Raw genomic sequence first — 23,087 nt, 5'->3', positions numbered from 1 at the left:
CTCCATATTCACTCACCTACTTCCTTCTCCACAATCCCCTAATCTCAACAATCTCACCTTCTCTCTCAGGTGCAAGTGCATGCTCACACATACACCACACACACACACACACACACACACGCACACACAGACATTCGCCATGAATGCAGCTCACTCTTGGGCTTTATTGCCCTCACCCTTTTCTCTTTGTGACCACTGTTTAACTTCTCATAAGAAAACACACAATTTCACCCCCTCCCCATTCACAGGGACCCCACTGGAAAGGACAGATGCTTCTGCCAAAGGGGTTTCCCAACTCAGATGACCCATCTACTAAGGACTCTCTCACAGGAAGTAGCCTCACACCAAGGAGGCACCCAAAGGAACCTGTAGAATTAGCACCTGTTGGATTCAGACTCGATAAGGGGCTATTACTCAGTCGAAAGGGATTCATGCTTAAATTTGCAGTGGGAAATGAAACCAGACCCTCACTCTATTCTTTGTACTTGGTAACAAACACCCCTAGTGGTGGACAATCAAGTTGACCAAAGGTAAGTGACCCCCGCCCCTTGATTTCAGGAAATAGGAATTGGACCTCCCCATGTTTCATCACCACATAATACAAAAGTGGAAACAAGAAGCAAGCAGAGAGGAAGGTGTGAGGAAAGTGCTTTGCTAGAAGCCTTGTGCATGCCACTGCCCCTTTTTCAAAGAGAAAGGCAGAGCCAGGGGTTGGAGGTGTACCCCAGAACCTGCTAAGTATCCACACATTTTGTCTCCATCACAGTGAACTCGCCATTCCAGGGAAGTGCTCCCACCAAAAAGTTGCAAATTACTTTCTGAAAAAGACAATGACAACAATGAAAATCAGTGTGACAAGATAAAAAGGAAAAAAATTGTCTTGTCGCTAGGTTTCAGTTTAGCAATATGCTGGAAGGTGTGTTGTGACCCATCAAGAATGCTCCCAGGGATGTGTGGAGCTGGGGACTTCAGACCTTTAGAGGCATCAGCAGTTACAGAGGGACCTCTGTTTCACTACTAATCACTAATCATGGATAACCAAAAAGCCAAACCTCCCCATTGCTGTCAAGTTGATTCCAGCTCACAGCCACTCTACACGACAGAGTAGAACTTTCCCATAGGGTTTCCAAGGAACAGCTGGTGGATCTGAACTGCCAACCTTTTGGTTAGCAGCCAAGCTCTTAACTACTATGCCAACAAAAAATACTAAAAATCATAATATTTTTGTGGGAGATTAAATGTAAACTTAATTTTATTTTCTATTATCTTTAAGACTTTCTTTAATGTGAATAAAGCAATTCTATGTCAGATACAGGCAAATGTATGTTATTTTAATAATTAAATAATCCCTTTTGTTCTAACAGCAAATAAGCCAGGGTAAGAGTAACTTAGAGATTTCTAGGGTCCTAACGTAGAAGGAATTCTTTCTCTCCCTTTCAAAATACCACTGAAATGAGAAATGAAATATTCTGTGTGTGTGAGATAGACAAACAGATGACAGACAGATGACAGACAACAGACAGCTAGACAACAGACAGACAGATAGACAGACAGCATCTTAAATAGACTGGAGTCATTGAGGCACTTCCAGGAGCATGTATGTGTGAGCGTGTGCATGGGTGTACATGTATGTGCATTCATGTGTGAATCTTTTATGGATGCAGATGTGTGTGCATGTACATGTGTGTGTTGTGAATGTGTGCATGTGTACGTGTGTGCATATGTATGTGTTTACATGTACTCCAAGTGATTCTTAATATTACGGAGGTTTGAGAGTACTCAGTATATATAAAAGCAAAATTCCTAAATAAAATTGTGACGTATTGAGTTCCACTCTTCTAAAAGACAAATGTGCCATATTCCAGAAATGTAAGAATGGTTCATCATTGATACCCACTGCCATACAGTCAATTCCAACTCAGTAAGACCCTATAGGACAGAGTAGAACTGCCCCACAGGGTTTCCAAGGAGCAGTTGGTGGATTCGAATTGTCCATCTTTTGATTAGCAGCCATAGATCTTAACCACTGAGCCACCAGAGCTCCAATAGTATTTAATAATAAGGTATAAACAATGGAGACATTCCTATTAAAGCTAGGGACAACAAAAGGTGCCTAGTATTATAATTCTTCAATGTTATTCCAAAGGTTTGGAAAAAAGAAACAGTTTTCATTATTCATAAATATGCACATATGCCTTGAAGATCAAGAGAGTCTGCAGGGACCTACAGAGTGGGCTCCATGAAGCTGGAACCAAGACAGACAGACAAAAAGCAACAACTTCTCTGAAATTACAGAGCCCAGTAGAAAACATGAACTTAAAACAACCACACTCCTAATAACAGTAAAACATAAGGATAAGACAGCAGAGCATAAATATAAATGATCAGATGGCCTTAGGACACGCTTCCTGTTTAATGTTTGTCCTGATATCTACTATTAACTTGAAATGATAGAACTTTTTAAAAAATTAGCATAAGGAGGCAGTTTTAGTCGAACATGGTGGGCATGTACACTGTTAGCTGTAGCTTACAATTTATTTCCTGTGCCATGCAATTTATAACCTGTGTGGTCCTCAGGCCAGCAGCAGCAGCATCACCAGGGAACTTGCTAAAACTGCGAATTCTTGACCCCAACTCAGACCCACTGAATCAGAAACTCTGCCATGGGGCCCAGCCCTCTGGGTTTTATCAAAGCCTCCAGGTGATTCCCATGCCTGCTCAAGATGAAGAACCACCAGTTCAACAATCAGAGCGAACAATGTGGGGCTCTCTCCCACCACTGAGATCAGGAAATGCAGCCTTGAGGCTAAAAGCCCCCAGGGTCCAGTCGACCCTTTAGGGGAAGTCTTTGGGTTGTTTCCTGACCCTCATGGAAACCCTGGCTGAGCCCAGCAAGACTCACATGTATGCCTAGTCATTGCTGAGCCTCCGGCACAGGGAATAGCACCTGGTGCAAAGTAGGGTTCCTAAGTTTTTATGAGCAGATAAGTAAACGTACGCTTCCTTTTGTACCTCCCCAGTGATGAGCAAGAAGGCCTGGTGGCACAGTGGTTAAGAGTTATGGCTGCTCACCAAATAAGTCAGCAGTTCAAATCCACCAGCCACTCTTTGGAAACCTGATGGGGCAGTTCTACTCTGTCCTATAAGGTCGCTATGACTCGGAATCGACTCAACGGCAATGGGTATACAGGTAGCGATTAAGGAATCATAGGGCCAGTGGGTTCCATTTCAGGTCCAAAGGGAGAGACGCTCACTGCACCAGTAGTGGCAAGTCTTGCTACACCAAAGTCTAGAGTCAATGGAACCCCTGCTCTCAGAGTGATCTTGGCCAAGTACTGTCCCTGATACAAAGAGTGGGAGAAGGCTCAGAGCGTTCCACCACCTTCTGTTTGTACCCATATCCTCTGCTCTGAAAGCCACGGGGTTGACCTCAAAGAGAGGTCTGGGCACCCCAAGTTTCTCTGTCTGGGACTCAGAGCAGCCAAGCCTTTGCTGATGGTTGGTTTGTCACCTACCTTTCCCAATTTGTAGTTTTCTTGAATGACACAGTTTTCAGTGTTGTTTAAAGGCTTTTTGCAGGTGCTGCGGGCAATTTCCACTTCAGTAAAGTATTCCATACGATCTGTGACCTGTTGGTTAGCAATCATGCAATTTTATTCAAGAAAAGATTTTATTTTTTAAAGTTTTATTAACAAACACTGAAATTATTGTTTGCACCCTCATTCTTCTCCCCCCTTTTACCTTCTCTCCCCCCTCCTTTTTTCCCTCTTTACCTCCCCCCGTTGCCTTCTCTCTCCCTCTCTCCTTTCTTCTTTTTACCTCTCCCCCCTCCTTCTCTAGCTCTATCTCTTCAGACATATCTTAAGGGGGAGTAGAGTGGTATCCACTGCCTTGAGTCCACTGTTTGCTGAGACCAGTTAAGGATGTGGCAGCCACTACCTGGAGCTAGTCACTTGGGGGAAAATCTCCTTTCCAGTGTGGGGCCTCCTTGAAGGCAAAACCTTCTTATTCTACTTCTGACCCAAACTCAGGGCATGCCATCATACTCAGTGAAGGGTAAGATCACTAGAGTCTTTAGCTCTCCTGAGCCTGAGATGGTACAGGTTCACATCAGCCAGACAGGTGGACAGGCTTCTTGGCCCCAGTCTTAGTTATCTAGTGCTACTCTAACTGAAATAGCATAAATTGGTTGATTTAACAAATGGAAATTTATTTTCTCACAATTTGGGAGGCTAGAAGTCTGAATTCAGAGTGCTGGCTCTAGGAAAATGCTTTGTCTCTCTCTTGGCTCTGGAGGAAGGTCTTTGTCTCTTTTGAACTTCTGCTCCAGGGTGATTTTCATGTGGCTTGACATCTCTCTTCCCCCATCTTTACTCACTCAATTGCTTGTTTAATCTCTTTTATATCTCAAAAGAGATAACTCAAGACATACCCTACACTAATTCTGTCTCATTAACATAACAAACGCAGCCCATTTCCAAATGGGATTATAACCACAGGCATGTTGTAGTTAGGTGCCATCGAGTCAGTTCCAACTCATAGCAACCCTGTGCACAACAGAATGAAACACTGCCTGGTCCTGAGCCATCCTCACAATCTTTGTTGTGCTTGAGCTCATCGTTACAGCCACCATGTCAATCCACCTCGTTGAGGGTCTTCCTCTTTTCCGCTGACCCTGTACTCTACCAAGCATGATGTCCTTCTCCAGGGACTGATCCCTCCTAACAACACGTCCAAAGTATGTAAGACGCAGTCTCGCCATCCTTGCTTCTAAGGAGCATTCTGGTTGTACTTCTTCTAAGACAGATTTGTTGGTTCTTTTGGCAGTCCACGGTATATTCAATATTCTTCACCAACACCACAATTCAAAGGCGTCAACTGAACCACAGGCAAAGCGGCTAGGATTTACAACACATATTTTTGGGGAACACAATTCAATCCTTAACAGCAACATGGGATCCCATCCCCCAAGTCCTCTCACACACACACCCTGAGATTGGTGATGGTAATTGTCCCTGCCCTTTGGGGCTTCCTCACCCAAGTCTCCTCCTACCACCTTAGCACTGCTGTCCTTGAGGACCCTGCAGGAAGGAACTTGTCTTGTTCTCTGTTGAGTGTTTAGTGAGCAGAGCAGCAGTGGGTTTACAGTAAGAATCAGTATTTGCTGAATTCACTGATGATTAAATGACAGTTCAAATGAGGCTACTCATGATGTCCATTTAAATCTGCTTTCTTCTGGTTTTAAAAAATTGTGACAGGAAATAAAAGGGGTGCATGAGGGTGCATTCAGAATAATTAAGCCAAGACTTACTCTCCACTGAGGGAGCCTGTGGTTAAGGACCAATCGTGGCTCCACTTGGAATGTCCTAGAATGCATCTGTAGTGACTGGAGGAAAACAGCTACCTCCGTGGTGTCTGATCTTCATGCTCAGTCTACAGGCTTCCTCCGAAATGTATGGAACTCTGTCACATCATCCAGTCACATAAGGCCTTTCCTCATTTGACGTGTTGCGGTACGTTTACTTCTGGGTATTCTGCAAGATTTCTTTCTTTTTTTTTTTTTTTTTTGCACGCTACTAGGAATGTGATCAATTTTTAGATGATGGGTAGATAGATAGAATGTTTTCCAGTGACATCAAGCTGGTGACAGAAAAGCTACTGAAGTACACATATATCTTTGGCTGCTACTCAACTAGCCTGTTATATTAATATTTAGAAAAATACTATACTACTATGCTACACTTCTTTTAGAGCAGAGATATGGGGACAATCAGAAGCAGTGGGACTTTCCAGGCCTTCTCCCACTCCTTGTTTTTCTTTTGTAGGTAGTCATTTGGCTGGACAGAACCAGACTATTTCAACCCACTCAGTCACTGTGTAGCCAACAAAACCACCAGCACACAAATTAAAGGCAGACATTTGCTGAGTAATAATAACTGACAAATATACACATGGCAATGATTCAGGGATTGTCATGGAGTCAGAGACTTCATAGTCAGAAAAAAAAAAACAAACCAGTGCCGTCGATAGTCAGAGGGACCTAAAATTGACCAATTCTGATTGCCCACCAGCCATCCACCTGCCCACTACCAGTGTGGTCCCTCACCTTGGATTTGCTGGTATGTGTTCTCACCTGGCATGAAGAAGTGGGGGAAAGAGCTGGACAGGGGACTGCAGAGGCACTCTGGCCAGCACAGAGCAGCTGGCCTCTCTGTGAACACACCCCACACCTCAGGAATGGTCTGCCCAACAAGGATGCACAGGGAGCAAGCAGACTTTCCAAGAGTCTTTCCAATGTCTAATGGACCCAAACATTTCCATTTCTATAGGATTGTGGTAGGCAATCCAATAAAAGATGTCCGTGTCCTAATCCCTGGAATTTAGAAGCATTATGTCACATGGCAAAACGGACTTTGCTGGAATGATTAAATTAAAGATCTTAAAATAGAGTGATTGTACTGGATTATTGAGTGGTTTTATCATCACCAAAAGCCCTTACAAGAGGGAGGCAGATGGGTCAGAGTCAGAGAAGGAGTTGTGAGGACATACACAGAGATGTTCAGCAAATAGTTCAATTCACCAATTGAGAGTGTTTTGGACATTTTTTCACCTTAAAAAATATAGATTGTCTCCCTGATTAATGTTTATTGTCTCTGAGGTATGAGAAAAAAACAGTGTATACATAAATACTGATACGTATTTAAGTGTATTTACCTATATATGCACATACATTAACATATATCCTTACTTGAAGAGATTACACCTCCTCTTTGTCACTTTGATTCACTGGAAAAATAAGATTCATACTTTCCAATGCCATACCATAAAAAGGTTGCTATTCCCTTTGATGGGGGCTGGAATGTCCCACCCAGGGCCCCCTTTCATAATGAAGGACTCATTCCCACAGCTCTGGGGGTGCCACTAGCAGACAGCCCTCCCAGGGACGCCATCACCCAATAACAGGCTTCCTTAACTTCCAATTTGGGACTTTTCTGGAGGGCCACTCCTCTTCTGAATACTTCACAGTGTTGGCTGAGGCTTCTGTGGAGACTGCAAGTTCTTTCTTCTCAGTTCTGCTTCTTTTCCTTCCATCCTGATAACCCTCCTGTGCCTCTCCCCACCTCAGAGTTGGCCTCCAGGGACCTGCCTGCCATACTCCTCTTACCCCAACTACCCTTCCTCACACCCACTGCCGTTGCTCAGAAACACATAATGGCTCCCAACAGAACCTCCTGGGATTTTCAAGAAGGCTTACCAAACCAGTTTAAGAAGTCTGCACTTGTAAGAATTCACTTTCAGGCATTTGAACTAAGAAACCAGAACACTACTCTTAATAATCCAAAATTTAGAAAATAATGGAATTTCTCCTTTTTAAATATTTCCAAAATTTTACAGGGACACTTCACCAAACAGGATATGCAATGGCCAGCAGACACAGAAAAAGATGCTCAACATAATTAGTCACCAGAGAAATGCAAATCAAAACAACAATGAGATGCCACTTCACTCCCACTAGGATGGCCAATATTTTTTAAAAAATGGAAAATAACAAGTGTTGGAGGAGATGTAGGGAAATTGAAACCTTCATCCATCGCTGGTGGGAATGAAAAATGGTATAGATGTTATGGAAAACAGCCTGGCAGTTCTTCAAAAAATTAGAAGTAGAGCTGCAATATGATCCAGCAATTCTATTCCTAGGTATATACCCCAGAAATCTAATAGAAGTGACATGAACAGACTTACGCACACATATGTTCATTGTAGCTCTATTCTCAACAGGAAAAAGATGGAAACAACCCAAGTGCCCACCAACGGATAAATGGATAAGTAAAATATGGTACATACATACAATGGAATACTTCTCAGAGATAAAGAAAAATGAGTTCCCAAAACATCTTGGAACATGGATGAAACTGGAGGACATGATGTTGAGTGAAATAAGTCAATCACAAAAAACAAAAATTGTGTGTTCTAACTTTGATGAAATGACTTAGACAGGTAAATATAAAGAAACTAATGTTCATTAGTGGTTGCCAGGGATGGGGGAAAGGAGGAAGATTCACTCTCTAGATAGTAAATACTTATTATTTTTAGTGATGAGAAAGGTAATGTTGAATGAGGGTTAAGTATACACAGCTTGATGTAGGTAAATGATGTCACTAAAATATACACAAGATAAAAGGACCTAGTGGTAATTGTTATGGCATATATAATTTTGAAACAGGAAAAACAACCAAAAAATATATGTATGGGTACATATGTATGTATGTAGGTAGGTATATATGTATATAGATATGCATACGTATTATATGTATATGCATTTTTGTGACTTTATGCACATATATTCATATATATAATGAGGGACATAGGGGACACACTTATAGATACTTCTTAGACATAACCAAACTTCTCACAGGATTGGTTTTCTGGGTTTGAAGGTTTAGGACCATACATTCACGGGACTTCTCCATTAATTGGCATAATATAGTTCATAAAGCTATGTTCTACATCCCAGTTTGGTGAGTAGTATCTGGGGTCTTAAAAGATTGCAAGAGGCCATCTAAGGTACAACTATTGGCCTCTACTCATCTGGAGCAAAAGAGAAAGAAGGAAACCAAAGACTCAAAGAAGAAACTAGTTTACAGGAAAAATAGTCTACAAGAACCGTGGCTCACTAACTCTGAGACAAGAAGAACTAGATGGTGCCAAGTTACCTCTACCTACTGTTCTAATCAGGGCCAGAATAGATGGAGCCTAAAAGAATAAGGGGAAAATGTGGAACAAAATTTCAAATTCCTAAAAAAAAAAGGGGCTTCCTAGACTCATTGAGACCAGAGGGCTCCCCGAGACTATTGCACTGATTCTCTTCAAACCTTGAACTAAAACTAAACCCTGAGGTCAATTTGTGGCTAAATAACTTGGCTCAAAAAATAATGATTACACCTGTAAATACTGTACTCCTTTGAAAAATCACCTATATGAGACCAAATGGTCAATAATTACTTTAGAACTAAGATGAAAATGTAAGGGGACATTTAAAACTAGATTGACGGACATGGAAAAAGCAGAACAAAAATAATGACAATGTTTGTGCCTTGTGAAGAAAGTAACCAATGTCACTGAACAATTTGTGTAGAAATTTTTGAATGGAAACCTTAACTGCTGTGTAAGCTTTCATCAAAAACAATAAAATATTATTAAGGAGGCCTGATGGTCCAGTGGTTAAGCATTCAGCTGCTAACAGAAAGGTCAATGATCCGAACCCACTGGCAGCTCAAGAGGTCATTAAAAAGGTAGAAAAGAAAGAAAAGGCCAAAATGGATGTCAGGAGACACTCTGAAACTTGCTCTCGAAGGTCAAGTAGCTAAAGCAAAGGAAGAAATGATGAACTAAAAGAGCTGAACAGAAGATTTCAAAAAAGGGTGGCTCAAGAAGACAAAGTAAAGTATTACAATGACATGTGCAAAGAATTAGAGATAGAAAACCAAAAGGGAAGAACATGCTTAGCATTTCACAAGTTGAAAGAACGGAAGAAAAAATTCAAGCCTCACGTTGGAATATTGAAGGATTCTATGAGGAAAACATTAAATGATGCAGGAAGCATCAAAAAAAGATAGAAGGAATACACAGAGTCACTATACCAAAAAGAACTGGTCAATGTTCAACCATTTCAGTAGATAGCATATGGTCAGGAAACAATGGTTCTGAAGTGAGAGGTCCAAGATGCACTGAAGGCACTGGCGAAAAAAAGGCTCCAGGAATTGACAGAATACCTGTTGAGTTTCCTCAAGGAAAAGCAGCCATCCACACAGCCTACTCACATCTCCAGAACCAGAGAACAGTGCTGTTGACAAAAACTAAGTACTTGAGTATATTTTACTACCCTCCCCCACCACTCGCAAGCCGGCTTCAGCGGCTAATTTCTCTGGGCCTGAGATAGGCTCTGTTGAGCGCCTAGAGCCATCCTCCTGGCCTTTGAGAAGGAATAAATTTGCAATTGGGGGAAAAGATAATTTGCCAGCTCCACTAACTGGGGAAGCCCAGGCCAGAAGCACCTCTGTCCAGGCATAAACGGTCCATGGACTTTGAGTACCTTTCCCCTCTGCATTTACCTATGTGGGTCTATTTCAGGAGAATAGGCCCTTGTTGGAACACTCCAACCATTTCAGCTGTGCGGCAGAGAGTTGGGTGTTTGATGTTTGACATTGCTTTGCCTATTAAACAGGGTCTTCACCTACCCACATCAGAGGCCTAAGGACTGGTGGCTCCATTCATATCACCTAGCAACCCACAACAGGGGTTCAAGAATAACTGGTACCTCCCAGTCCTTACAGCCAAAAACATTGGGTGCCATGGTCTGTCTGCAGGACTCACCCCCCTGTATGCTCTAGGGAACAGGGTCACACTTTCCTCAGAGACACATGGGGGATGATTCTCAGCTCCCTGCCTTGCTCAGAGTGTGACCCCCTGCTGCAACCAGATACCAGTACCTACACCAATCACCCCTGCCCCACTAAGACTGTAGTACAGAGCCTGTACCACACACTTGATTATCAGCTACCTGGACACTTGAGCTGAATTCATACAAGAAAAGTGAATGGACTCCTAGACTGATATGCCTGATAACAATTCTAGCCGCCTGGGGACAGGACGTCAGAGCTACAAAGGCAAAAATAATCAAGCTAGTTCACTCAAGCAACCCATTTGGGCACATCAAAACATAACAAAGCAAGAAGCTACAACACAGTAAACAAACATAAAATAAACTAATACGATAACTTATAGATGGCTTGGAGACAACAGTCAATATCAAGACATGTAAAGATACAGACCATGATCACCTCAACAAGCTCTCATAACAAAGAATCAAGGTATCTTCTAGATGAAAGTGCTTTCCTGGAATTACCAGAGGCAGAATACAAAAGATTAATATACAGAACCCTTCAAGACATCAGAAAGGAAATGAGGCAATATGTAGAACGAGCCAAGGAACACACAGATAAAACAATCGAAGAAATTTAAAAGATTATTCAGGAACATAATGAAAAATTTAATAAGCTTGAAAAATCCGTAGACAGACAGCAATCAGAAATTCAGAAGATTAACAATAAAATTACAGAAGTAGACAACTCAATAGAAAGTCAGAAGAGCAGAATTGAGCAAGTGGAAGGCAGAATTTTTGAACTTGAGGATAAAGCACTTGGCACTAATATATCTGAAAAACAATCAAATAAAAGGATTTAAAAAAATAAAGAAAACTTAAGAATCATGTAAGACTCTATCAAGAGAAATAACCTACAAGTGATTGGAGTACCAGAACAGGAAGGGATAACAGAAAATAGAGAGAGAATTGTTGAAGATTTGTTGGCAGAAAACTTCCTTGATATCATGAAAGATAAGAAGATATCTATCCAAGATGCTTATCAAGCTCCACATAAGGTAGATTTTAAAACAAAGTCACCAAGACTTTGTATTATAATCAAACTTGCCAAAACCAAAGATAAGGAGACAATTTTAAGAGCAGCTAGGGATAAACGAAAAGTCACCTACAAAGAAGAGTCAAAAAGAATAAGCTCAGACTACTTGGCAGAAACCATTCAGGCAAGAAGGCAAGGGGATGACTTACATAAAAAATTGAAAGAAAAAAATTGCCAAGAAAGAATCCTAAATCCAGCAAAACTGTCTCTCAAATATGGAAGTGAAATTAGGACATTTCCAGATAAACAGAAGCTTAGAGAATTCGTAAAAAACAAACCAAAACTACAGGAAATACTGAGGGAGTTCATTGGTTAGAAAATCAATGATATTAGGTATCAACCCAAGACTAGAATACTGGCGAAAGCAATCAGAAGTCAACTCAGACAGGAAAATAACAAAAATAAATCAAGAGAAAAAAAATGCTCAAAACAGGGAAACAGCAATGTTATTATGTAAAAGAAGACAAAATTGAAACAATAAAGAGGGGCTAAGAAATATAGTCACAGATCTTCCATACGGAGAGGAAGATAAGGTGATACAAAGAAATAAAAGTTAGGTTTAAGTTCAGAAAAATAGGGGTAAATAATAAGGTAACCACAAAGGAGACAAACTATCCTGCACATCAAAATAAAATACAAGAAAAAAATAGAGACTCAGAAAAAACAAAATCTACAAAAACAAATATGAGGAAAGGGCAATATATAAAGACAATACACTTAGCACTTAAAATTAAGTGGGAAGATAAAACTGTCAACAACACACAAAAAAAGACATCAAAATGATAGCACTAAATTCATACCTATCCATAACTACACTGAATGTAAATGGACTAAATGCACCAATAAAGAGACAGAGAGTGGCAGAATGTATTAAAAAACACGATCCGTCTATACGCTGTCTAAAAGACACACACCTTAGACTTAGAGACAAAAAAAAACTAAAACTCAAAGGATGGAAAAAAATATACCAAGCAATCAAAAAAGAGCAGGGGTGGCAATACTAATTTCTGACAAAATAGACTTTAAAGTTAAATCTATCACAAAGGATAAGGAAGGACACTATATAAAGATTAAAGGGACAATACACCAAGAAGATATAACCATATTAAATATTTACACACCCAAAGACAGTGCTGCAAGACACATAAAACAAACTCTATCAGCATTGAAAAGTGAGATAGACAGCTCCAAAATAATAGTAGGAGACTTCAAAACGACCCTTTCAGTGAAGGACAGGACATCCAGAAAGAAGCTCAAAAAAGACACGGAAGATCTAAATGCTGCAATCAACCAACTTGACCTCATAGACATATACAGAACACTCTACCCACCAGCAGCCAAGTATATTTTCTAGCGCACATGGAACGTTCCCTAAAATAGACCACATATTAGGTCATAAAGCAAGCCTTAGCAGAATCTAAAACATTGAAATATTACGAAGCATCTTCTCTGAGCATAAGGCCATAAAAGTGAAAATCAATAACAGAAAAAGCAGGGAAAAGAAATCAAACACTTGGAAACTGAACAATAACCTGCTCAAAAAAGACTGGATTCTAGAAGACATTAAGGATGGAATAAAGAAATTCCTAGAATCCAATGAGAATGAAAACATTTCCTATCAGAACCTTTGGGACACAGCAAAAGCAGTACTCAGAGGTCAATTTATATCAATAAATGCACACATCCAAAAAGAAGAAAGGGCCAAAATCAAAGAATTATCCCTACAACTTGAACAAATAGAAAGAGAGCAACCAAAGAAACCCTCAGGTACCAGAAGAAAACAAGTAATAAAAATTAGAGCAGAGTTAAATGACATAGAAAACAAAAAAAAACAATTGAAAGAGTTGACAAGACCAAAAGCTGGTTCTTTGAAAAAATTAACAAAATTGACAAATCATTGTCTAAACTGACAAAAGAAAAACAGGAAAGAAAGAAAATAACCTGAATAAGAAATGAGATGGGCGATATTACAACAGAGTAACTGGAATTAAAGGAATCATATCGGATTACTACGAAAAACTGTACTCTAACAAATTTGAAAACCTAGAAGAAATGGATGAATTCCTAGAAACACACTACCTACCTAAACTAACACAAACAGAGGTAGAACAACTAAATAGACCCATAACAAAAGAAGAGATTGAAAAGGTAATCGAAAAACTCCCAACAAAAAAAAGCCCTGGCTCAGGCCGCTTCACTGCATAGTTCTACAAAACTTTCAGAGAAGAGTTCACACCACTACTACTAAAAGTATTTCAAAGCATAGAAAAGGATGAAATACTACCAAACTCATTTTATGAGGCCAGCATATCCCTGATACCAAAACCAGGTAAAGACACCACAAAAAAAGAAAATTACAGACCTATATCCCTCATGAACTTGGATGCAAAAATCCTCAACAAAATTCTAGCCAATAGAATTCAACAATATATCAAAAAAGTAATTCACCATGACCAAGTGGGATTCATACCATGTATTCAGGGTTGGTTCAACATTAGAAAAACAATTAATGTAATCCATCTTATAAATAAAACAAAAGACAAGAATCACATGATTTTATCAATTGATGCAGAAAAGGCATATGACAAAGTTCAACACACATTCATGATAAAAACTCTCAACAAAACAGGAATAGAAGGAAAGTTCCTCAACATAAAAAAAAGCATTTATACAAAGCCAATAACCAATATCATCCTAAACAGAGAAAGCCTGAAAGCATTCCCCTTGAGACCGGGAACCAGACAAGGATGCCCTTTATCACCACTCCTATTCAACATTGTGCTAGAGGCCCTAGCCAGAGCAATTAGGTTAGATAATGAAATAAAGGGCATCCAGATTGGCAAGGACATGATCTTATACACAGAAAACCCTAAGGAATCCTAAAGAAAACTGCTGAAACTAGTAGAAGAGTTCAGCAGGGTATCGGGACACAAGATAAACACAAAAATCAGTTGGATTCCTCTACACCAACAAAAAGAACACCGAAGAGGAAATCACCAAATTAATACCACTTACAGTAGCCCCCAAGAAGAAAAAATACTTAGGAATAGATCTTACCAGAGATGTAAAAGACTCATACAAAGAAAACCACAAAACACTTCTGCAAGAAACCGAAGGAGACCTACAAAAGTGGGAAAAAAAAATACCTTCCTCATGGATAGGAAGGCTTAACATTATAAAAATGTCTATTCTACCAAAAGCGATCTATAGATTTAACGCAATTCCGATCCAAATTCCAACAACTTTTTTTAATGAGATGGAGAAACAAGTCACCAACTTCATATGGAAGCGAAAGAGGCCCCAGATAAGTAAAGCATTGCTGAAAAAGAAGAACAAAGTGGGAGGCCTCACTCTACCTAATTTTAGAACCTATTATAACATCACAGTAGTGAAAACAGCCTGGTATTTGTACAACAACAGATACATAGACCAATGGAACAGAATTGAGAATCCCAACATAAAGTCATCCATATATAAGCAGTTGATATTTGACAAAGGCCCCAAAGCAGTTAAATGGGGAAAAGACAGCCTTTTTAGCAAACAGTGCTGGCATAACTGCATGACTGCAAAAAAATGAAACAAAGCCATACCTCACACTGTGCCCAAAAACTAACTCAAAATGGATCAAAGACCTAAATATAAAATCTAAAATGATAAAGGTCATGGATGAAAAAATAAGGACATCATTAGGAGCCCTAGTACACTGCATAAACAGTATACAAAACATTACTAACAATGCAGAAGAAAAACTAGGTAACTGGGAGCCCCTAAAAATCAAACACCTATGATCATCCAAAGACTTCACCAAAAGAGTAAAAAAGTTTTTAGCTATGACATTCTAACCAGCGCCTGATCTCTAAAATCTACATGATACTGCAAAAACTCAACTACAAAAAGACAAATAACCCAATTAAAAAATGGGCAGAAGATATGAACGGACACTTCACAAAAGAAGACATTCAGCTAGCTAGCAGATACATGAAGAAATGCTCACGATCATTAGCCATTAGAGAAGTGCAAATAAAAACTACAATGAGATTCCATCTTACTCCAACAAGGCTGGCATTAATCCAAAAAACACAAAATAATAAATGTTGGAGAGGTTGTAGAGAGACTGGAACATTTAGACACTGCTGGTGGGAATGTAAAATGATACAACTACTTTGGAAATTAATTTGGCGCTTCCTTAAAAAGCTAGAAGTAGAACTACTGTATGATCCAGCAATCCCATTCCTTGAAATATATCCTACAGAAATAAGAGCCTTTACATGAACAGATATATGCATACCCGTGTTCACTGCAGCAACGTTTACAATAGCAAAAAGATAGAAGCAACCAATGTGCCCATCAATGAAAGAATAGATTAATAAATTATGGTATATTCACTCAATGGAATACTACACACTGATAAAGAACAATGATGAATCCGTGAAACATTTCATAACGTGGAGGAACCTGGAAGGCATTATGCTAAGTGAAATTAGTCAGTTGCAAAAGGACAAATATTGTATAAGACCACTATTGTAAGAACTCAAGAAGTAGATTAAACAGAGAAAAAAATATTCTTTGATGGTTACAAGAGGGGGGAGGGGGGGAGAGCGGTATTCACTAATTGGTAGATGAGAACTACTTTAGGTAATGGGAAAGATAACACACAATACAGGCAAGGTCAGCCCAATTGGACTAAACCAAAAGCAAAGAAGTTTCCTGAATGAAATGAATGCTTCGAAGGCAAGCATAGCAGAGGTGGGGTTTTGGGGACCATAGTTTCAGGGGACATCTAAGTCAATTGGCATAATAAAATCTATTAAGAAAACATTCTGCATCCCACTTTGGAGAGTGGCGCCTGGGGTCTTAAACACTAGCAAGCAGCTATCTAAGATGCATCAATTGGTCTCAACCCACCTGGATGAAAGGAGAATGAAGAACACCAAGGACACAAGGTAATTACAAGCCCAAGAGACAAAAAGAGCCACATAAACCAGAGACTACATCATCCCGAGACCAGAAGAACTAGATGGTGCCTGGCTACAACCGATGACTGCCCTGACAGGGAACACAAGAGAGAACCCCTGAGGGAGCAGGAGAGCAGTGCGATGCAGACCCCAAATTCTCATAAAAGGACCAGACTCAATGTCCTGACTGAGACTAGAAGGACCCCGTTGGCCATGCCCCCACACCTTCTGTTGCCCCAGGACAGGAACCATTCCCAAAGCCAACTCTTCAGACAGGGATTGGACTGGACAATGGGATGGAGAGGGATGATATTGAGGAGTGAGCTTCTTGTATCAGGTGGACGCTTGAGGCTGTGTTGCCATCTCCTGTCTGGCGGGGAGATGAGCAGGTAGAGGGGGTTAGAAACTGGTGAAATGAACATTAAAGAGAGTGGGGGGACAGAGCGGGCTGTGTCATTAGGGGGAGAGCAATTGGGAGTATGTTGCAAGGTGCATATATAAGTTTTTGTGTGAGAGACTGACCTGATTTGTAAACTTTCACTTAAAGCACAATAAAAATTAAAAAAAAAAAAAGAAAGGATGCATTGCGTTGGGCAAATCTGCTGTCGAAGACCTCTTTAAAGTGTTAAAAAAGCAAAGATGTCACCTAGAAGACTAAAGTGTGCCTGACCCAAGCCATGGTGTCTTCAGTCACCTCATATGTATGCAAAAGGTGGACAACAAATAAGGAAGACCAAAGAAGAACTGACTCCTTCAAATTATGGTGTTGGTGAAGAACATATAATGGACTGCCAGAAAAAAAAAAAAAAAAAGAGCAAATCCTTCTTGGAAGAAGTAGAGGCAGAATGTTCATTAGAAACAAGGGTGGTGAGACTTCATCTTACATACTTTGGACGTGTTACCAGGAGGGATCAGTCCCTGGAGAAGGACATCTTGCTTGGTAAAGTAGAGAGTCAGTGAAAAAGAAGAAGACCATCAAGGTGATGGATTGAGATAGTAGCTGCAACAATGGGCTCAAACGTAACAACTACCCTGAGGATGGCTCAGGGCCGGGCGGTGTTTGGTTCTGTTGCACATAGGGTCGCTGAGTCAGAACGGACTCGGCAGCAGCTAACAACAGCCACTCCATGAGAGAATGATGTGGCAAATACTTCCGTACAGATTACAGCCTTGGAAACCCTGTGGGGCTTTTCACCTCTGTCCTATAGGGCTACTAGGACTTGGAATCAACGGCAAGGGAATTTGGGGGTTTGGGAGTTTAAGAATAGTAAGATAACTTTTGTGAAAGTGAAAAAATAATTTCTAAAATTTTAATTACTGTTTTATCTTCTTAATTTGGTTTGCTTTCATCAATATTCAAATTTAAGAGCTGGGCCACACATCCCATGGATGAGGAAGCTGGGCGGAGGTGACGTGGTTGTTGACAAGCTGCTGTTGAAGCAGGCTGCTCAGCCACATCTTGAACAGCACCTGAGCCAATTTTTTTTTCCCCTTCTTCTTCTTTCTCTCCTTTCCCTCCCCTAACCCATCCCTGCCTCCAAGTGAGATCCTGACATTAGCTCCACAAATGGTTAAGTGTTAACCAATGTTTCCTCTAAGGCTGTGGAAAACAAGTGGTACTGATCTAAGCCTGTCAAATAAGACAAAGAATGGCGCCAGCCACCTCCTGAGCTGATGGGACAACGGCAGGAAAAGATCAACATGTTTGAGGTACGACCACCGAAACCAAACAGAAGAGAGTCCCTAAAACTTATGGCCTCTTTTCCCTTAAAGACCCAAGCTGACCTGTAGTCCAGTGCGGCAGATGACTTTAGGATGAGATCATTCCCCTCTGTCTCCATGTACTGGTTGGTATATCTAAGAAAGTTCTTGCTACCCACCTCACCCCGTCTCAAGAATTGGCTATTTGTGGCAGGCCGCTCTAACTTGCGAAATTGCAGTAACACTGTCCCTGGCAAGGGGAGAGGGGCTTTAGATGTGTCTGTGAGTTGGGTCCAGGTCCACCTGGACTCACCATTTTCTATCAGACCTCTCCCATTGCTATCTGCAAGTCTTCAATAAACTTGTTGCTGTTGTGTCAATTTTGATAAAGTGCTATTAAATTCTATCCGTGCTCCAAGGATTTTATAAAGGGGTCTCTGGCCTCTCTTGTGGGTAGAAGATGGTAAGAAAACATCAAGAAGTAACATGCATAGTACTCATTCAGTTTGGGAGCTAGATTTGTACTTCTTGGGGAGTCTTGAAAGTAGTGTGGAGGTGAGCCTGGTAACACACAGGAATTCCTATTAATGCTGATAACTACTCCCCCATGGAATGCTCACTCTCTGCCAGGTACTATTCTTGTGCTTTGCACTCGAACTCACTTAACCTTCATACCAACCCTCTGGGGAATGACTGTCATTCCCAGAATTTACAGGTGAGGAAACTGAGGCACAGAGGGACTGAGTAACTTGCTAAGGCCACTATCTAGCAAGTGGCAGACTCTGGGCTCAGACCATAGTATCTGGCACTAGAGCCTGCGCAGGAGCCACTGTTCCCGGCTACCTCTCGACTTCCGCTCTGCTCTGTCTACTCAGTCAAGGGGCAATAGAGGGACCATTGTGTGCTGACTACAGGGACATGAGCCTAATAGCAGGAAGCTGCAGCCGACAGCCAAATGGACGTCCCCACTTAATCCTCACAACCCTGGGTCTTCGCATTAATCAGAGTGGTAAGTTTTAAAACCCAAATCTGATCCCATGAATCCTAAAAATTCCCTGATTTGATGTCCTTTCTAGCTTTTTGGCGTTCCTAAGATAAAGCAGAAATCATGCCCACAGCCTATGGGCCCACATGGCCTGGTCCCTGCTTGCCTGTATGGCAGCCACGGTAGCTTCTTGGAGGTGATGAAATGGGCCATGCTCCTTCTACTGACAGCCTCCTATCCCTGACCGCTCGTCCCCACCCCACCAGCCCAAGGCCTCCTTGCCCACCTCTTGTAGCAGATTCCATGAGTGGTGCCCCATGCCCCTTCCTGTTCCAAACTCACTGTAAGTTCTTGTGGCTCCTGAATAAAGAACCTCCTGGAGCAGCTCTTAGCCAGTGACAGATGGGAGTGAGGTGATAAATATCCCAGCTTCCTCATCTGCAGGGTGGACCAGCTCCAAGTCAGGCTCTATACTAAGTAGCCTGAGCCCTAATTGCCCACGGTGGTAACCTTCTCAGTAACTCACCCTGGACTGGCTATCTTCCCTGCCTGTCTTAATTCTCCTGTGCCTTCCTGATGCTTCTTGGGATGGCTTCCCAAATAGACAACTTGCACCTGAATGCTGACATCAGGGTCTGCTGCACCTGGAGAAACCCAAATTGAAACACCTCCCACCAACCTCTTTCACCTGTTTAACTCATACTCTGTCTTCGGGTTTCATCTTCGGCATCACTCCCTAAAATGGTGGTCCTCAACCTTGACAGCATATGGGAATAGGCTGGAGACTTTTCAAACCTACCTAGGACTCAGTTAATGGGTAAGGGTGCAATCTGTGCAATAGGACATGTATGAGCACCTGCAGGAGAAATGCTGTCTAAGGGGGGGGTCCCCTGACATCCCCAGCCCCTTGGTAATACACTACCAGGACAAATATTGCAGCTCTCATTCTTGCCTTAAGATTCTTCTTTCCAGTTAGGCTGCTAGATCATTTCTGTCTGTCTAGTCACCCCACACACAGCAGCAAGTCTAGCTCTTTAAGGACTGGCTGGTGAGAAGCTTGTTGAATGCTTATGCTACTTGTGCACCAAAGAAAGAAAACTGTGAGGAAACTAGAAAAGTTAAAAGACCCAGGAAACTGTTCACCATTCTGTTCTTGGTAGTTGGTTTTTCCGGCCAAGATTTGCTCTTTTGTTTGAAAGTGCCACAAAAGTTTGTGTTCAGAAATGGATTGCGGAGTGCAGCAGCTAAGTCCAATCAAAACCAAGAAAACTACCAGCAACAGCATAATGTACTGAAAATCAGTTTTTATGGCTCAAGTTTTCCCAAGGCATTGGGGACCAGCCCGGCTCCTGCTAGTGGGAGCAGCACTGACAGTATAAAAACTTAAATAAGCTGGGCCAACCATGACTATCTGTTGAGTATTTTTAACAACTCAGTCCTGCAAATTTCATGGTAAAGTTACAAACTGGTAATCACAATCGGCTGAAATGCCAACACTGAGGCCTTGTACTGAACATAACAGGCAGGGCCATCATGTCATCAACTCCAGGGAGCACCATGCACTTTGTAACCCACGAAAGCAAGGCTACCTAAGTTCTGGTCCTAGCCCTGTAAAGGGGTAGTTTTATAAATAGAAAATTACCGAATAAAAGCTGGATTAAAAGAATTGAAGAATACAGGAGGGGGCACTTTATTCTCTTATACATTAGATAGCACAATATGTCTCTCTTCAACCCCGTATTCCATGTATAAACTCATTGCCACAGAGCTCATTACGACTCACGGCAACCCTATAAGACAGAGTAGAACTGCCCTGTAGGGTTTCTGAGAGGTGGCTGGTAGATTCAAACCACCGACCTCTTGGTTAGCAGCCATAGTTTTTAACCACTGTGCCACCAGGACTCCATTCCATGTATGGATAGGTTTAAAAATGGATAGGTTGCCCATGATGGCATCACTAAAAAATATTCATGGTGCCCAATTTGTCTCTCAAATTTAGCAAATGCAAATCATGAACATTTGATTTGCAGTTTGGGGATTAAATGAGTTAATATATGTCAAGTACTTAGGACAATAGCCAAGCACACATAGACAGGGCTATATGTTGCACTGTTGTTATTATTATTATGCAAGTGTGTCTGTTCTTAAGCATTCACATATCCAAGATTTTTGTATATCGATCTTTTTCTTATGTGCCCATTCTTTTAGTCTGTTTTCAACCTGTGGCACCACGTGTAAATGTCCTTCTATTTGGAGAGAATGCCTTTACCTGCATCTGGGCTTGCAGTACCTTGACCACCTGGAAGATATACTTGTCCTTGCTTTCTTTGTTGTATTCTTGCATGGCAAACCACAGACACTGTTTCAGGTTGGCATTTGAAGAATCAACGGGTTTTAATGTCCTCATCACCTTCACCTGATACTTGGCTGGGTCTGTGGTGGCCACCAGGGTCACCAGAATGGTCAGCAGAAGCAGGGAGGTCAACCCAGGTCTGGGCATGGTCCCTAAGTCAAGAGGGCACAGATGTGCCTCCTCCTCCCCTTCTCGGGGCTGGGTGGCTGCTGCTGCTTCTATAGCTTCAAAAATGTCACCACGGCAGGTGTCTACCTCAGTGTTAGCCCAGCAGCATCCAAGGCAGAGCCACTAGGGTCACCCTTAGGGCTCTCTCCTCTTCTCCAAGGAGCACACCCACGAGAAGCCAGGTAAGGCGTCTCGCTATGGCTCTTCTCCCCCTTTCTAATCCTGGGTGTGGTCTGTATTTCTAAGGAAACTTCCTCTCCTCTTGGACCCAGTTGTGTATACGCAGACTTCTAAGTGTATCACCACCCACTCTTGTTATCTGGATCTCAGTCCTATAAGAAGTGTGAAAAATTGTTGCTAGGAGAAAGCCTCAACTCAAGACCCAGTGTTCCCCAGGTCTCCTGGCTCCAGGCCTTCTGTGCACCTTCCAGCCTGCCCTACCCCCAATGAGCCCCTTGTTCCTTCCTATGCACTTGGGCCCTGACCCAATGACCTAATCCCTTGTTTTTTTGTGTGTCTCCTGCACTCTCAGTTCATGCCTGTGCCCTGGCCAGGAGCCTAACTCAGACCTGATCTCTGGTGTATCTTCTCCTGAGTCTACTCCCTGCTGGGAAGTCACACAGCAGTCCCTTTATGATGTAATCCCAGCACCTGTGACCCTGCCTCAATGGGAGCACCACTCACCTGCAGGTCTATGGCCCTTGGATCCAGATAGTGTACAGAATGCCTCCTGCTTCTTCCCCTGGAGTGGAGAGCCCTGAAGGGCTCTCCTGCTCTACTGTACTGTGACCCCAGCTCTCTAAATGCCTGGCCTCTGGGCTCCATCCATTTGGACCAATGGTACTTCCTGACACAGTCCTCCCAGGGTACAGGTCACACAGCCACCCAGTGCCTTGGCCTTGGTCTTAGAGAGAGGAGGGACCACATAGCTCTGTGGCCTCAGAAATTCTGCTTCTCTGCAAAATCCAGAATTGGTGTCCAGCAATTTCCTGGCAGGGCAGTGATGGGGGCATTGCAAAGGCTTGATAAGCTCTTGACCATGAGAAAGGACTATGCAGGAAACAATATATGAGCATAAATCTACCTCACAAACGATGGTTGTAAAAAATGCAGTGTGAATACACCATACTGTATTTAAAGATCTGCCTGTTGATGGATTTCTCTCATTTCAGCTGTGTTTTGTCTGCCTTCTCAACACCTGTTGGTGAGGGAGGGATTTCCATTGTGAGGTACAGAAAGCAATTTGGCCTTTTGTTCTGGGTTCCTGAGAGCCCCGAGGATAGAGGCTCTCACCTAGGGGCCCAATACTGACTAAGCCTCATGAGGCACAATGCAATTTATCACAGCCACGTGGTGGGGCCAATAAAGGCATTGGAAGATGAGGGCTCAGGGGCCTTCTGAGTTGGAAAGAGTGAACATCTGCACAGGAGGATAGTGTATGATTTTTG

At 41.9% G+C, this 23,087-nt stretch overlaps 1 protein-coding gene across 1 annotated transcript; it reads right to left on the bottom strand.

Annotated features, from left to right (window-relative positions):
- Positions 1 to 734: 734 nt before the first annotated feature.
- LOC126067366 (cystatin-8-like) lies at positions 735 to 21,618 on the bottom strand. The gene is made up of 3 exons (XM_049869159.1): positions 21,388 to 21,618; positions 3,516 to 3,629; positions 735 to 818 (listed from the first exon to the last, which is right to left on the bottom strand). Exons 1-3 carry the CDS (start codon positions 21,616 to 21,618, stop codon positions 735 to 737), a joined length of 429 nt encoding a protein of 142 aa, XP_049725116.1.
- Between the last annotated feature and the right edge of the window lie 1,469 nt (positions 21,619 to 23,087).

The sequence above is a fragment of the Elephas maximus genome, chromosome 25 (genome assembly GCF_024166365.1).
Source record: "Elephas maximus indicus isolate mEleMax1 chromosome 25, mEleMax1 primary haplotype, whole genome shotgun sequence".
NCBI lineage: Eukaryota > Metazoa > Chordata > Mammalia > Proboscidea > Elephantidae > Elephas > Elephas maximus.
This window is presented reverse-complemented; position numbering and strand designations above follow the sequence as displayed.

Coding starts and splice junctions, on each gene's coding strand:
- LOC126067366 (XM_049869159.1), bottom strand. CDS start 21,618: ATGCCCAGACCTGGGTTGACCTCCCTGCTTCTGCTGACCATTCTGGTG. Junction 3,630..21,387: donor TACTGCAAGCCCAGATGCAG/GTAAAGGCATTC, acceptor GCTAACCAACAG/GTCACAGATCGTATGGAATA. Junction 819..3,515: donor AAAACTACAAATTGGGAAAG/GTAGGTGACAAA, acceptor TGTCTTTTTCAG/AAAGTAATTTGCAACTTTTT.